Consider the following 14,886-nt stretch of genomic DNA (forward strand, 5'->3'; position numbering starts at 1 on the left):
CGTGGTGCCCCAGGCTGTTTGACCATGTGTCTGGGATATGTAAGCTTGATTTCCATCCATTGTTTCTGCCAGTGCTGAGATTTTGGCTACAGGAAGAAGCTGTGATGGTGAGAACTACTCCAGGTGATGTGTTGTCATGCTGCCTGCCAGCCACAAGTTGGGTCAAGCAAGGGCAGCTGATCATTGTTTGTGGCCAAATATTCCCAGGGGCTTGTGATAGCACACCAGAGCAAACCAAGACAAAACTCCTACCTCTAGGATTTCCAAATCCCAGCCACAGCCCCGTGGAGGTGTAAGATGTGGGTAGAGGAAAGCAGAGGAGGAGCTGGGGTTACTGCAACACACGGCAGATGTAGGATATTAGCTGGCTCCTTGACACTGCTCCTGCTGCAGCTGGTGGGCATTTTGCACTCTTGTTTGCTTGCTGGTCATTGCTTAATGCCTTGTCTGGCAGTTCTCCTGACATGCCTCCTCCTGCAAGTGAGCAGCTTCTCCTGCAGCCCCTGGCAGAGCAGACTGTGTCCCAGTTGGGGAAGTTTCTCAGTGAGATGCTGGAGGGCATGGGAGAGAGAACCAGAACCAGCTGGTCCTTGGAACAACCTGCTCTCTCCGTCCAGGTACCTTTCCACTTGTCAGGAGAGCTTTTATTTATCCAGAGCAGACAAAATTGTCAGGAGGGTAATAAAATAGGCTGAGATTCTGTGGGCACCTTGTGGGATGCTGCTTGCTTGCTTTTAACAAGGAGTAAGTTTTTTCTTAAATTGGAAAGTGTCCTTTGAGGATGCCTGGGGTGCTGCACAGGGCATCTTCTTTAGCTCAGGGGAAAGTGTCTGGACCTCATATCTGTGGGACAGATGGGATCAGCAAGCTGATGTTTAGAGAAGTTTGCCAAGCCAGTGGTAGCATGGGACATCCCATTCCAGTGGCCTCTGTGTCCACAGCACAGGCTCCACACCAGCAGCTCAGTCATGTTCTGTGTCTCTTCAATGCCTTTTAATTTTGCTGGTTGCTTGCAAGGGTTTGATAGACAAAAGTGGTGTTTTGGAGGCAGAAGAGAAGATTCATAGACTTCTAAATTTAAAAAACCATGACACTGGTCAAAGTTTCTTGAAACCATTCCTACCAGTCATCCATGCTGAGGCTGGGGCTACACCATGATGGTGTGTGGTATTTAGCCTGTAATATTTCTGAAGACTTCGAAGACTTAATTTTCCTCTTCCAGTCTCTCCAACCCTAGTGCAAAAAAAGGTTAGAAACTGCACTTCTAGCAGAGAGTGTTGGAGTCCAGATGATGTCCACAGTTGTTCCTATGTCTTCTCAAATACATCTTTTCCTGTCACTGCAGCAAATCTTGAGATTTGCAGAGATGTTGCACTGGGATGAGTGAGAGTAAAACCACCAAGAGGAGCTTGCAGGTCATGCTGATAGAGTCTGTTTGTGCTGGTTCCTCCCAGGTTCCTCCCCGTTGAAGCAACTCCTCTAATCTGATTATCAGCCCTTCAAGTATTAAGCCCAATCTCTGTAGCTCATCTCCAGTTTGAGCTTTTATCACAACTAACAGAAGAGAGAATTCCTTTTGAATGAAAGAGGTATTCTCCTTGTTAGACTCTGGAAGTGAAGCATGTGCACATGGCCCTGGTGCTTTTGCTGCAGGAGTCCTTAAATCTGTTTAATTTGGCTGTATCAATGTGCCTGGTGCCCGATGCATGGCAGGCAAGCATCAACACACCAAAGCTTGGGCACCTTCCTCCTGCAGGAAGGCCTGGGCTTCAGGAAGGGGAAGAAGGGAAGTAGGAAACTGAAAACCAGCCTCAGGGAGTGATAGTTTGCCACTGCTTGATTAGGAGGATTTAAATAACCCATTAGGGAGCCAGCAGGAGAAATTTGTTGGTCTTATGAAGTGAGCAGCCACTGTTTTTAGAGCCGTGCACAGGAGCTGCCAGGCCCAACAGAGGGTGGGCCCAGGCGATGTTTTTGCTTAGGAAAGGGGAAGTGCTTTGCAGCTGATCTCAGTGAGCTGAGCCGTAAGGGAAGGGCACTACACCACGGCAGAACAGTGGTCAAACATCCCCAAGGACGTGCCTGTAAATGGTGTTTCCATCTGGTGTTGGGGAGAGAAGGAACAAGCCCTGTACCCTGAGGGCTGGGACAGTGGGATGCGGCTGTCAGGGGCACTGAAACACCCAGCAGAGGTGAAATTTTAGCAGAGGAAGAACACGAAAAGATGTGAGAAAGGAAATTAAATAACTCGTGGTCCTGGACAGAGTGGTCAGTCCCCCTGACTCTGAGTAAACATTCACGGAGGTTGGAGTAGCCATAGGGCCTCTCTCCAGGGCTGGAGTAGCCGTGGGGCTGCAGAGGCCGTAGGTCAAGGAAGGTCTCAGGAAAGTGGAGGCAAGAGGCTGCCAGGGCCCATCCCCTGCCTGGTGCCTCCCACACTGAGCCCTCAGGGTTGAAGGGCAGCCCCTGAGCTGACCTGGGAAAGAAGCAGTGCTAGCAGGACCTGGGCTCTCTGTTTCCTGCTGGTGGCTGAAGCAATGGAGACCTGGAGCAAAGAGGAGATGTCAGCCCATTTCCTCAGGATGTACAAGGTGGAACTCCCATCCTTCCTCAGGTGAGGGGGTTCTTCCACCAGCCTGCATTCTCTTCTCCTGCCTTCTCCATGCCCCCATCCCTCACCATGGGAAACTCCCATGCCTTATGTCCATCACTTCTGCCTCCTCTTGTACACCCTCCCCCAGCTCTGTTCCTCCCTGTAACACCTCCTTGCTCTGCCAGGGGGATGCCTGCTGGGGAGGGGTGGGGATGCCATGCTGCCAGATGGGATCTGAGATGGTGTTGGGGGTCTCTGCCCCATCACCCTACCCGGGACACAGTCCAACATCCAGAGAAATCCAACACACTGCCAAGGATCTCAACTCAGTGTGTAACCTCAAGGAACATTCCTGTGGCAGGGAACTCACAGTGACAGAGGAGGACTCCCAATCTCCACTTATTCAGCTCTTGAAGAAGAAGAAAGAAGCCCAAGAGATGGAAAAGGCTATGGCAGAGAAAGATGGATGGGTGCAGGTCCATGGTTGGAATGGCTTGTGGTTTTTTGGAGGCTTTTTGGGAGGCAGGTGACAGATTTTGGGTGCAGGCAGCTATGTCACCCTCATTGCGGTGCTGCCAGGCCTTCAGGGAGAGGATGAAAGTCATTGCTGAGTGGAGGGACCTGCACGCCAAGAGGGCACAGCTGAAAGCCCATGTGGAGAGATCTGGAAGGGCTGTATGGGTACACCAGATGATCTTGAGCTGCACCACCAACTCCTCCCCTCCCTTGGGGAAGAGGGTCTTGGGCCTGCACTCCTGTTCAAGCCTTCTGTTGAGACTGGAGCTGTGAGGAACAGGACTGGCAGGGCACACAGTTTTGTGCCACAGCTATGGAAAGCCCTGATAGGTCTTGGGTGGAAAAGAGCTTATCCTGTACCAGTGAGATCTCCTGCAGACCCAAAATGTCTCCCAGGAAAGGTGTTAGCCTTGCACCCACTGCTGATATCCAGATGTCACCAGGGTGCAGATCCAAGCAGTTCTGAAATTCAGACTGCCATCCCAGGTACTGGTCTCCAGGACCAAAGGGTCAATGCAACAGGGATGGTCCTGTGAAACGGGGAGAGGAAGTGTTCCCAGGTGGTCCAGTACTGGTCTCTCCTCTCTGAAGATATGTCCTACCACTGCTGGTAAGTAATTCAGCTCCATCTTACCCTGCCTTCCTTTCCCTCTCTGTGTATGTGCATGTGTGCTGCTGGGGGAAACCACCAGAAACATGAAGAGTTATGAATCCAAGCTCTGAAGATAAACAGCAAACAGAGAGAGGAGAAGATGAAAAAGGATGGTGAGCTTTTGAGAGCCAAGATGGAACTGGAAACCCTCAGAAAAAAACACCAGAAACTCTGCAAAAAAGTGTAGAAGTACTCCATCTTCAAGAAATACCTGGAGGATGTGGTGTTTGGACATAAGCAAGACAGATCATGGCCTTGGGGAGAGCCTCAGATAAATGCTAAAACTAGAGAAGATAGGGCAAGTCCAGGACACTGGACACTTGCTCAAACCCAGAGACCTCAGATGGGATGGAAAAACCAACCTGAAACCAAGGTTTCAGGTTGCAGAGTTGCACAAGAACAAGAGTTCAGGTTGAAGAAGAGTTCAGGTTGCACAGGGAGCAGAGTTACAGTAGAAGAATCAGAACAGCAAGTGGAAGATTGAGAAAAGCAAAGAAAAACCATGAGAAGGTGGAAAAGCTTAGGGCTGGGAGGAACTGGGACACCTTTGTGTCACTATTTCAGGTCAGGTGAATTGTTTGGGAGAAATTAAAAGCTGCTCAGAAAGTGTCCCCAGGCAGTTGCCAAAAAGCTGTGCTCTCTCTGGAGGATGTCAGGACATCACTCATACTCCAACCACCCCAGCTGTGGCCTCCCAAGTCCTGGGGATGTGGCTCTGGACACTGCAGTTGTTCTTTGTGCTTTATCAGAGCATTGCTGATAAAGTGGAACATCCCCTTGCTTATGGCAGTGACAGCTGTGAGTGTGGCACAGTGGAGGCCACCACACCGGGAATGTAACAATGCTCAGGAACCAGCTGGGGCAATAGTCTCATGGGGAAGGACAGAATCCCAGAACAGTTAGAGCTGGGGAGGGTGGGAAGATCTTTCAGGAGGGAGAGGCATTGGCCCAGGTAAGGGCAGGGTGCCAAATGACAGGAGAGCTGCAAGCTGGTGAGGGAAGGGCAGAGAATCACTAACACCAGGAACCCTGTGCTGCAGATTGAGGACATCTCAGAAGTCACTTCACAGTTCAAGTTGCTGGTGAGGACACGGAAGGACCTTCTGCAGTCACAACAGGGGCACAAACAACTGACTGGGCAAGACAAGGTGTTCCTGGAGCAGTACAAAGCACAGAAAGAAGCTGAGATGCTTCAGTACAAAAATCATTTCGTGCAGCTCAAACTATATTTTTATCATGCTCAAAGTGACATCCCCCTCTGCATAAGGAATTGTGGAGTGGGCAGGGGAAGATCGCCAAGCCTGGCTCTGTCAAGACTGGCTGATGGCTCATCCTTCAGAAATGGGGTCACAGCAGAGTCCAGTAACCATCTCTGGGATTGGAAGAGATTCCTGATTTCATCCCATCCATGGAGTTGGAGAAGGAAGAATAGCAGACCAGTCTGGAGTATGGAACTTAGGGCCTCCAAGCCAGGGTCTCTGGTGCTGAAGCATGACCTTTGCCAGGGCATGTCCCCATGCTGCATGTTCTCTCTCCCTCCAGGAGGCTCACTGGGCTGGCATCCAGGACAGGACCTCCAAGAAAACCAGGAAGCTGTGGACTATAAAGCTGGTCACCCACAACCTTTTCCAGTCCACCAACACGTGGCTGCAAGCAGAGTGGGATGTGTTGGAGTGTAACAGCTGCAGACAGCTGAACATGGTAAAGCCAAGCCAGAAGGAGGAGCAGTGATGAGTGTCCACTGCCCCAAGGGAGGGGAGAGTCCACAGACCCAACAGACACCTTCTTTTTCACTGGGCTCTCTCTCGGGCATGGGAAACGGGGCAGGGCACACCAGACAAACCTGTCTCTTCTGAGGAGGTAAAGCAGGGTCCTTGCCTGGCAGAAGGAGTGGGAGCCAGGCAGGCTGAGGCAGGGGATGCAGGGCATGCAGATCAAACCATGGCCAGCACTGGTTTTATTCACCCTTGCCCTGGACTCAGGCTCACCCACAAAAGTCCATTCTGGTGGTGCAGGTCCAGCAAGGCAAATGCCCTTCTCTTCTGCTCAGTTTGATAGGTGACATTTGCCATCTGAAAGAGCCAACAAGTGTCCCAGTGACTCCTGTTCCCATCCCTGTCCTGAGCTCTGCCATCTCTCTTTTCCACTCTAGATACAGCAGTTTATCTAACACCTTAAAGATATCCAGTTCTATGCAGGAGATGCAGAAGCACCAGAGGATTGCTGCATCTCTGAAAACAAAAGGGATGTGGCAGCATGACCTGTCCTGCCAGTGAAGGTTCAGTGGGTTGGGAAGGGAAATAGGAGGACAACAGAACCCTACAGATATCCCAGACTAAAAGAAATAATAAAGTTGTCTCTTCATTTCCTGGGAGCACTGGACACATCAGAGCAACTCCATCCCACAGCTTCACACCAGACAGCACTGGGGGGGCCTTCCTTAGAATTCTGGTTGCATGACACAGTGTTCCTGCAAAGCTGGCAAGATTGTGAGAGCAGGCTGGGACAGGAGTGTGGTTTCAAACAGGGATCAGTACTAATATTCACATTTGGACATCCCACTTAACCTAAGCTCTTAGATATTTCAGAGACATGTCACAACGAGGTGGGGAGACTGCTTCAGGAGAGCTTCAGAGAGTTCCCACCACCACACCCAGCACTTCTATGGATGTGGATTTCTCTGCATAACCATGTGTTATGAACTAAATCTCCCCTTCCCCCGGGATCTTAGGGAAAGTGTGGAGAGTGGATATAGGTGACAGATGAACCAGCCAAAGCTGAGCATGTAGCTGCTTATCATGTGTGCCACCATGATGAATGCAAAACAAGAGGACTAACAGTGGCTCTGGGAACACACTGTGGTGGTCAGTCAGGCTCCACAGTCTTTTGGGGAGAACCTTTTTATGCACTAAGGCCTCAATGACATAAGCTTACAGATTTTGAGGTAAGAGACCATTGATCACATGCTCTTGCTCCCTGCTCTTCTGTCCTGAGCTGAGGGAAGAAGAGGAAATAAAACTCCCTGAGACTGGGGAAAGGTTGCACAGTGCAATGCAGAAATGCTGTGTGTGATGCTCAGCTGTCCCCAGGCTTTGGGTGGGATTTGGGAGGAGTAGGGCTGGAAATGGAGTGTCAGGGAATGAGCTTTGAGAGCATGTCCCAAAACACCCACCACTCATTCAGAGGGATGTTTCCATCTTCCTCATCCTCACTGTGGTGACTTGTTCAGAGGGATGTTTCCACTTTCCTCATCCTCACTGAGGTGTAGTGTCCTTGCAAATTGCTGGTTTTTTTAGGTCATGGCCTAGAGATAATTTGGAATAATTAAAAATTGGTGCTAAAAAAGCCATTCAATGTTGTAGATGTCAGTGAACCCAATGGGAAGAATAATGATGTCTGACTTAGTTCAGAAGGCTGAATGATTTCTTTATTATAGTTATGTTATAATACATTAATACACTATATAAAAGAGGATACTAAAAACTACATGCTACTTTTTCTAACTATCATACCTAACTCACAACTTGTGACCCTCTCGCGAGAGTCCAGACACAGGTGGATCCGATTGGCCATCAGGCCCAAACAATCCACCGTGATCCAACCAAGCATCGCTCTCGGTAAACGATTCTCCAAACACATTCCACAACAGAAACAGAAATTGTTTTCTCTTTCATTTCTCTCTGTGCACTTCAATGAAAAATCCTGAGAGAGAAATGTGCTTGCCACAGTTCAAGTTCTTCAGCGTAGTGAGCATGTGAGTGAGCATGAATCCCAAACTGGCTCTTTTTAGCCAGGCAGGTTCTGCCATCCACTTGGTTTGATCTTTCAAAAGAACAGGGTGTGAACTTTGATATTTCCACATTGTATGGCAAGAAATAACGTGTCTGTAACAGTTTTAATCCTGAGTATTACCTCTCCTCCAAACTTCAGAGATTTACTGATATACACACCCTGCCTTCCCGCATGCGGGTGGGTAATTAGGAAGAAAAAATCCTCTCTGTGTGTTGGTACACGTCCTTCTAAGCAATCCCAATTTCCATAGGGTTCACATGTGGCTGAAATGCAGCTGTTGTTGGTATCCTGGGTGCTTTGCAGTGCATTGTGCTCATAAATAAAAAGTGGGACAAATTTAAGTAGCTATTATTTTACACAAGAGAACTAAATGAGAGCTGCAGAGCCCTCTGCCAACGCAGGAATTAATAACGTTTGAATATTCTTACAGGAAATTTCAGAATAGTATAAATTAAATATATTAGATTGAATGGTCATGTGGAGTATTACTTTTCATTTTTTAAAAATGTATTTTCATTATAAAGGTTAAAACCAACAAATTAAAGCCTTTAATTATCATCCTCTTAGTTGGGAATATGACTATTATGGAAATATTTCCATTTTATAGTTATGCTTTTAAAATGAGGATACAGAAATGTGGAACTTACATCTCAAAAAGTAATATTTCTTTTACTATCCTCACATGAGCCTGGTCCAGTTGCCTGCATCTCCCCACATCACACTGCCATGAGCTAGGAAATAAAGCTGAAATCTAAGGCTGTTATAGAAAATCTTGTTTGTTTGTTTCAGTTTGGTGGTTTGGGATTTTTATTTTTGGTTTGAGTTTTTTAATGAATTCATGAATACTTCTTTTTAAATCAAAAAATTGAAGGAAAGAAAAGCCTTACACTTTCTTACTTTCTTTCAGGTGAATACCAACAATTAACTGAGACAAGGCAGTGCAAGGCCTTTGTTTCGTCTTTAAATTCTAGTATAACTGAGGTTTTTTGACATTAATTGGGCTACTAAGAGTGCTGGACACAGGCTGAAACTGAAATCTGAGTGCATAACAGGAATCCATGCAGTGGTTAAGGAGTATCAGGGGAAATTTATTCTTGGAGTTATATTGAAATAATTCCAATGTATCTTCACTGGAATTGATGAGTTTATTTTGGATTCATTCTCTTGTAAGTAGGAGGTTGGCAGCAGCAGGGATAAGAAAGTGGCTTTCTCTGAAATAGGACAGAGAAAGAAAAGAATGCAATCTAGGAAATGACACAGCATTGGTCTCTAAGTAAAACATCTTTCTATAACTTTTTTGCCTTGTTGTATATTTTGCAGAGGAAAAAAAAAGTAAAAATTAAATGGAATGATAGATGCATGTGAGACAGGATGACTCCTGTTTAGAATTTGATTTCAAATTTGAGAATATTCATGTGATTATTCCTCAGGAAGGCAGATCTTTCTCATGGGGGCAGGCAGCCATTCAGATCCACTCTCCTTCCTCGTGCTGCGTGGCGCTGCGTTGTGTACAAATTAAAGACCAACAGACCATGCTGTTCCCGGCTGGCCTTGGGGTCACTGTTTCATCAAAACCTCAAACCCTGGTGTGCAGCAAATCCTCCACTGTTATGGGGAATTGCAGCAAGTGCAGCCCAGTCACTTCATGCGAGTAAATAGGGACAAATTCCCAGGATTGCTGTGATTATGTGATGTTTATCTCATGTTACATCCTGGGCTTCAGGGCAGGATGGTCCCAGTGCCCTGCTACACCTGTACTGTGCCCTGGAGCCCCAAAGATCTGGGATTCCAGGGGGCCATGATGCATTTCTGGTGAAACATCTCTTTTTGTGCTCCCTAACACCCAGAGCTATTGGATTAAATGTGGAACACTGCATCTGGGCTTGTCCTCTGTCAGGTTCTCACCTTCCACAGTTCCTATAAAATGCTGGTTTTAAGTCCACAAATGTAGAGCCCTATTTGATTCTTCCCCTCTTCTCCACTCAGCTGAGTTCCCACCTGGATCTTGGTAGGATCCAGCTCTGGCATCCCCCAACATAAGAAGGACATGAAGCTATTGGAGCAAGTTCTAGAAGAGGTCACAAAGATGCTCCAAGGGCTGGAACACCTCTGCTATGGACACAGGCTGAGAGAGCTGGGGTGGTTCAGCCTAGAGAAGGCTCTGGGGAGATGTTACAGCACCTTCCAGTGCCTAAAGGGTCCCCAGGAGAGCTGGACAGGGGCTTTTGACAAGGCCATGGCATGATAGGACAAAAGGGCAGGTTTAGGTTAGATTTTAAGAAGAAATTCTTTACTGTGAGGGTGGTGAGGCATTGGAACGCGTTACATGGAGAAGCTGTGGATGTTCCATCCCTGAAAGTATTCAAGGACAGGCTGGATGGAGCTTTGAGCAACCTGTTTTTGTGGAAGGTGTCCCTGCCCACGTTCGGTGGTTGGAATTAGATAATCTTTAAGGTCCCTTCCAACCCAAACTATTCTATGATTGTATGAAATTCAGTCCACTGTGGGCACAGCACATGCTCAATGGCAATGGGAACGCAATGTTCTTGGGCTTGGCTGTGAAGTATTTGCAAGATCAGAGCGTAGTAGAGAGTACAGTGCTGGAATTTTTGTTTGAGTGGCTTTAAAGGAAAAAAAGGAAGCACCCAATCAGATATCAGCTCTGAACTGGTCAGGCACTTAAACGAGATGGTTGTTGAAGGTCCCTTCCAACTGAAATAGTCTATACTATTCAAAATATCTGGGGTTTGCTATTTTGTTGTTGAGTCCCAGATACACAGAGATACATGTGTGATTACAGCAGTGTGAAAAAAGATTAAGTCAATTTTGAGTCTTCTTTCCTTGCCTTTAAGATGTGTGTAGTTCCAAATGCTGCCATCATTGTGGCATTATCACAGCTGAAGGTCATTTGGTGATCCTGGGTAGGTTGTTGAAATGAGGGTAAATGAAACAACCCAACCTTTCATCTGGCATTGAGTACTGGGTGGAGAAACTTCATTTGCAGGGCTTTGATGGCTAGCTGAGAGACACGCTTTGGATGAGCAATAGCTGGCTGTCAGTTTGGCAACACAACTACTGAGGGGCAACCAGCAGTAAGAGTGATTGTGTGATGAGCCAGTTTGCACCAAGAGCTCCTTGTGAAGGGCAGAAAAAAGGCTATGCTTCAGCTTAAGGGAAAGGGGAGCAGCTGGAAGGAATACTCAGCAGAGGGACTGCATGAGGTGTTGGCTGGAGCAATGCCGAGTGCATGTGGGCTGGATTTTGTGAATGTGGGTTTGCAAACAGGTGGGGCCAGGCACCTGCTGAGAAGCTGTACATAGGGGGTAACTCTCTTGTGTTCAAAAGGTAGGGAAAAGAGGGGGGGAAATGAGTTAAATTGCTTGCAAAAAATCAACCCAGTGTTTATGTAACAGCTAATGGTTATTTTAAAGCCAGAGAGAGATGCCCATATAGCAGAGAGTTGATGATGAGATAGAGTTAAATCTAAATATGTGTAAAGTCCTGGAGAGGAGAGGATAATCTTTCAAAGTGAGCATGTGCAGCTGCTCACACTTGTTCACTAACCCTTTCAAAAATGTGTCCTGTGGGAATTCCCACACAACACCAAGTAAATTGCAGATTCAGGAGGAAGCCACACTGCTGAATAACAGATGTTCAAGTCACCACTCACTCTCTGCCCCCTTGGTTGGTGAGGCACTGCAGTCTTGCTCCACACCTGCCCTTCTCTCCCCACTCCCAGTCCTCTCACTCGTGCCTTGCTCGATACAGAGGCTTTGATTCATTTTTCATGAATACAAATGCGTGCACATAAAGTGCACAGTGAGGAAAGGAAGCGATTAGAAACACCTGGTGGGAGCTTCTGGGGGAGAAATGCCTTCAAGATGGTGAACCCAAAGCATTTTTGCCTCTGCAGGGTGTCAGGTGATGGGCAAAGGGCTGAGGGTGGGGCTGGGGGCTGTGCATCCCTGTTACACCCTCCTCCTGGAGCAAATCTTAGAGGTCCGAAGTGCTCCTGCTGCTGCCAGTGAAGGGTGGGACAGGAGGCCTCTGGTGGACAAGGAAAGAGGAGTCCAGATGTGCATGGGACACCCTCAGGGAAGGGTGATGTGGGTGAGCCTTTGGGAATGCACCAGTAGGGTTGTGATAAACCAGAATTTGCTTTTCTCCATGAACGTGGTACCTTGGGTAGATTTAACCAACTCCCTTTTCCCCTCATTGCAGTTCATGTCACAAGATCTATTTGTTAAAATGTTAATATAAAGTATATAGCTGATCCATATCGTGTTGTGTGCTTCTGACTGGTGCAGTTTTCCTCTCTGTATGCAGTTCCTCATACCATGCCCCAATGTGCCTACACATCTATTCAAGGCTCATGAATTCAGGGAAAGACAACTTTTATGCAATGTCAGTCTGGTGGCTCTTGCTCTTCTAAACCATGTTACAGGAAGAGGAGTTGAACACATAGGATTTCAAAATTGAACCAAAATTCACAGCATCACTTTTTCATGATATCTAAACGTGAGGGACTACAGGAGCCTCTTGTCCTGGGGAAAGACTGATAAGAGACTAGAGTCTGGCATTCTGCTAGGCCTAAGGGAATAGTAGCTGTAAATTAACATAACAAAGATAAAGTTGTATAATGGTTTTCATTCTAACTTGGTTAGCAATTTGTTACAATTTTCAGCTTTTGGGATGAAATTTTCTGGGCTTGTTTTCAAACTGGGAAAAAAACCACATGACTGTGTGTAAACTTGTTTAAGCTAAATATTGTTAAATAATCTCTGCATCGAATGAGAGATAGGAAATTTTCTCCCATTATTACTTCCTATGAGTCCTTCAATGAATGTTGATAGAGCAGCCACAGCTGGTTTTACACACTGAAGTGTGGGCCACTTCATATAGCCATATCATGAGCTATTTATTGCTGTTCTTTTTGACCTCGTGAGTTTTTGAAGGTTTTGTCTTATTAGTTTGTTTTCAGGTCTGCAAAGCTAGCAAGTTCCGTGAGCCAAAATTCTGATTTGAGGATTACATCAATTGCTCAGGATTTTTCAAATTGTTGTAATTTATATTAGAAAGACTGATGCCAGGAAATTCTCACCCAATTTCCCTGTGCCTGTACTCCTTCTCCTTTGGATGCATCTCAGACAGGAATTGGTCTGTGGTGCCTCAAAGAGGTCTGGCAGCCCTGTGGCACTGGTAAAGCTCATTTCTGTCAGTACAACCCAAAAGTTTGCTTTGTGACTACCAGTAGCGTGTCACTAATAAGAAGAGACACGGAACTGAATTTAATCTCTGGGGTTGGAGATGATCTTTAAAGGGCCCTTCCAAACCAAATAGTTTCTATGACCTATTCTGTGACTGGTGAATTTGGTTCAGCTGGTGTAAAAAGTTGTATAATAGCCTGTGTCCCTGGGTGCATCAGAACTGGCATTAACTCACCTCCTGCTCTGGGGCTCAGCAAGGCACTGGTCTGTGTGTGTGTATGCATTAAAATAAAATTAATGTCATTCTGCTGTAATAAAACAGATATATGTCTGCACAAGGTGTGTTTTCTAGTCTATCAAATCCAGCCAGAATTAATTGCATGGGCTTATTGTATTCTTAGTGCCATAGTTTTAAACCAAATGAAAGATGCTCAAATGGCAATGGTAAAAACAGTGAGAGCAGCCTTGAAAATCAGCCCCTTGTTGCTTCCACTGAATTTATACACAGATCTTGACATATGAACTGGTGGAATTTTCCAGTGATACATAAAATTAGACCTTCATATTTGTTTTTATTTTCTATCTGCCATTCATTTTGTTTGCCTTGGTTAAGTTTCTAATTTTCCTTTTACACAGTCCCTGCACACTGGTTAAACATACTTGGTGGGAACGTTCTTGCTTGGTTTGTAGGAGGATGTTTTACTAAGGGGCTCCTGCTTGGATCCCAGATTGCAAATGGTTGCAACTGGAAACTTGGGATGTATTTTTCCTTTTGACACCAGGTCCACTAGCAAATATCACAGTCTAATTATCGTACCAGAAAGAGCCAGGGTAGTAGCATGACTGTTCTATTTAATGGGTAAAAATGCAGGGTTGTAAACTGTATTCTATCCTCTGCCAGTGACAGTTTCAGGCATTTCAACACCTCAGGTAACCCCCCTGTGCCCACTGGAGTGACAGTGATTTGCCTCTCTGTGCTGTCACATACCTCAATTAGTTCAGCTTTGCAAATTTTATAATCCTCAGACAACTCAAAGAGTTGCTTCAGCACAGATCATGCTCCTAAACCACTATTTTGATCTTCAGAGCTTCTTTTGCTGTTGCCAAAGGTACTTTTTTTTCATAAGCAGAAATTTTTTACCAGCTCAGAATTTTTTGCTGTTTTCTCAAGAAATGGATTATTAACCCAACTGCAATTAGCAAAGCCACTGACACTACAGGTACAACTCTGCCTCTGGGTTTAGAAAATCTGTTGGCTGAAGAAAATGAGCTTTGAGGCATAAAATGCTTCCTTTAGTTCTAATTATCCCATGTTCAAACCCCAGAATTATTTCAGGAGCTCATTTGATTGATCTTTATAGAGTAGGTAAAATTTATCTCGGTTCCAATTCATATTTACCCTGTGGTGACTGGATATCAAGGATATTCCCAAGAGCTTGCATAATCCAGTGTCTTTCCATTTAATTTGAGAGTGTTTTTCTGGCTTGTGGTGTGCTCAGAAACTTGTGCTCTTTCCACTCTGAAAGCTGATGTTTGTGCTGTTTAAGTTTTTATATAGGTTGTACTGTCCATTCCTAAAAATAGCACATAAAGGTGTTTAATTGAAAACTAATATGTCATGCTTTGAGGTTACAAGTACCCTCATACTTTAGAGGACATGAACTCTTTTCATGACCCATTAAAAGCAAAAAAGCATTTTCCCCATTAAAGCAGGCAGCCCTCTGCTCAAGGCAAATTTGGGGTGAAAGGAGGGTTTGTCCCTGCAAACCAGCCCTGGAGAGAGGTGAGCTGCAATTTCATTCTTAGACCAGGTAATTCAGCAAGTGTCCACTGCTAGGGAAGCTGGGCTGTGTGGGGGACACAGCCTGGGTTGGACACAGCACCCAATCCCAGCTGCAAGACCAGTGTTTTCTGCAGAACACAGGTTTTAATTAATGAATTGGCAGACTCTGGGCAGGCAGTGTGCAGAGTCTGTAGAAATTAGCTCCTGGCTGTGCTAACAGGTCTGCACCCTCTCAGTGTGCCATGGGAGATTTGCTTTTCACAGCTGTCCCACCTTTCCCCTGCCAGCCATGGAAGTTATTTGGGGCAAATAAATAGCTGGAAGCAAAAATGGGAGGTAGGGG

At 46.1% G+C, this 14,886-nt stretch overlaps 1 protein-coding gene across 1 annotated transcript; it reads left to right on the top strand.

Annotated features, from left to right (window-relative positions):
• The first annotated feature begins 464 nt into the window (after positions 1 to 464).
• On the top strand, positions 465 to 5,492 carry LOC128787484 (coiled-coil domain-containing protein 42-like). Its single transcript, XM_053941647.1, is given in 6 exon segments — positions 465 to 617; positions 2,779 to 3,069; positions 3,173 to 3,274; positions 3,802 to 3,942; positions 4,802 to 5,118; positions 5,252 to 5,492. Coding segments are annotated over 6 exon segments (1,245 nt in total).
• Positions 5,493 to 14,886: the final 9,394 nt, after the last annotated feature.

The sequence above is a fragment of the Vidua chalybeata genome, chromosome 4 (genome assembly GCF_026979565.1).
Source record: "Vidua chalybeata isolate OUT-0048 chromosome 4, bVidCha1 merged haplotype, whole genome shotgun sequence".
Taxonomy (NCBI): Eukaryota; Metazoa; Chordata; class Aves; order Passeriformes; family Viduidae; genus Vidua; species Vidua chalybeata.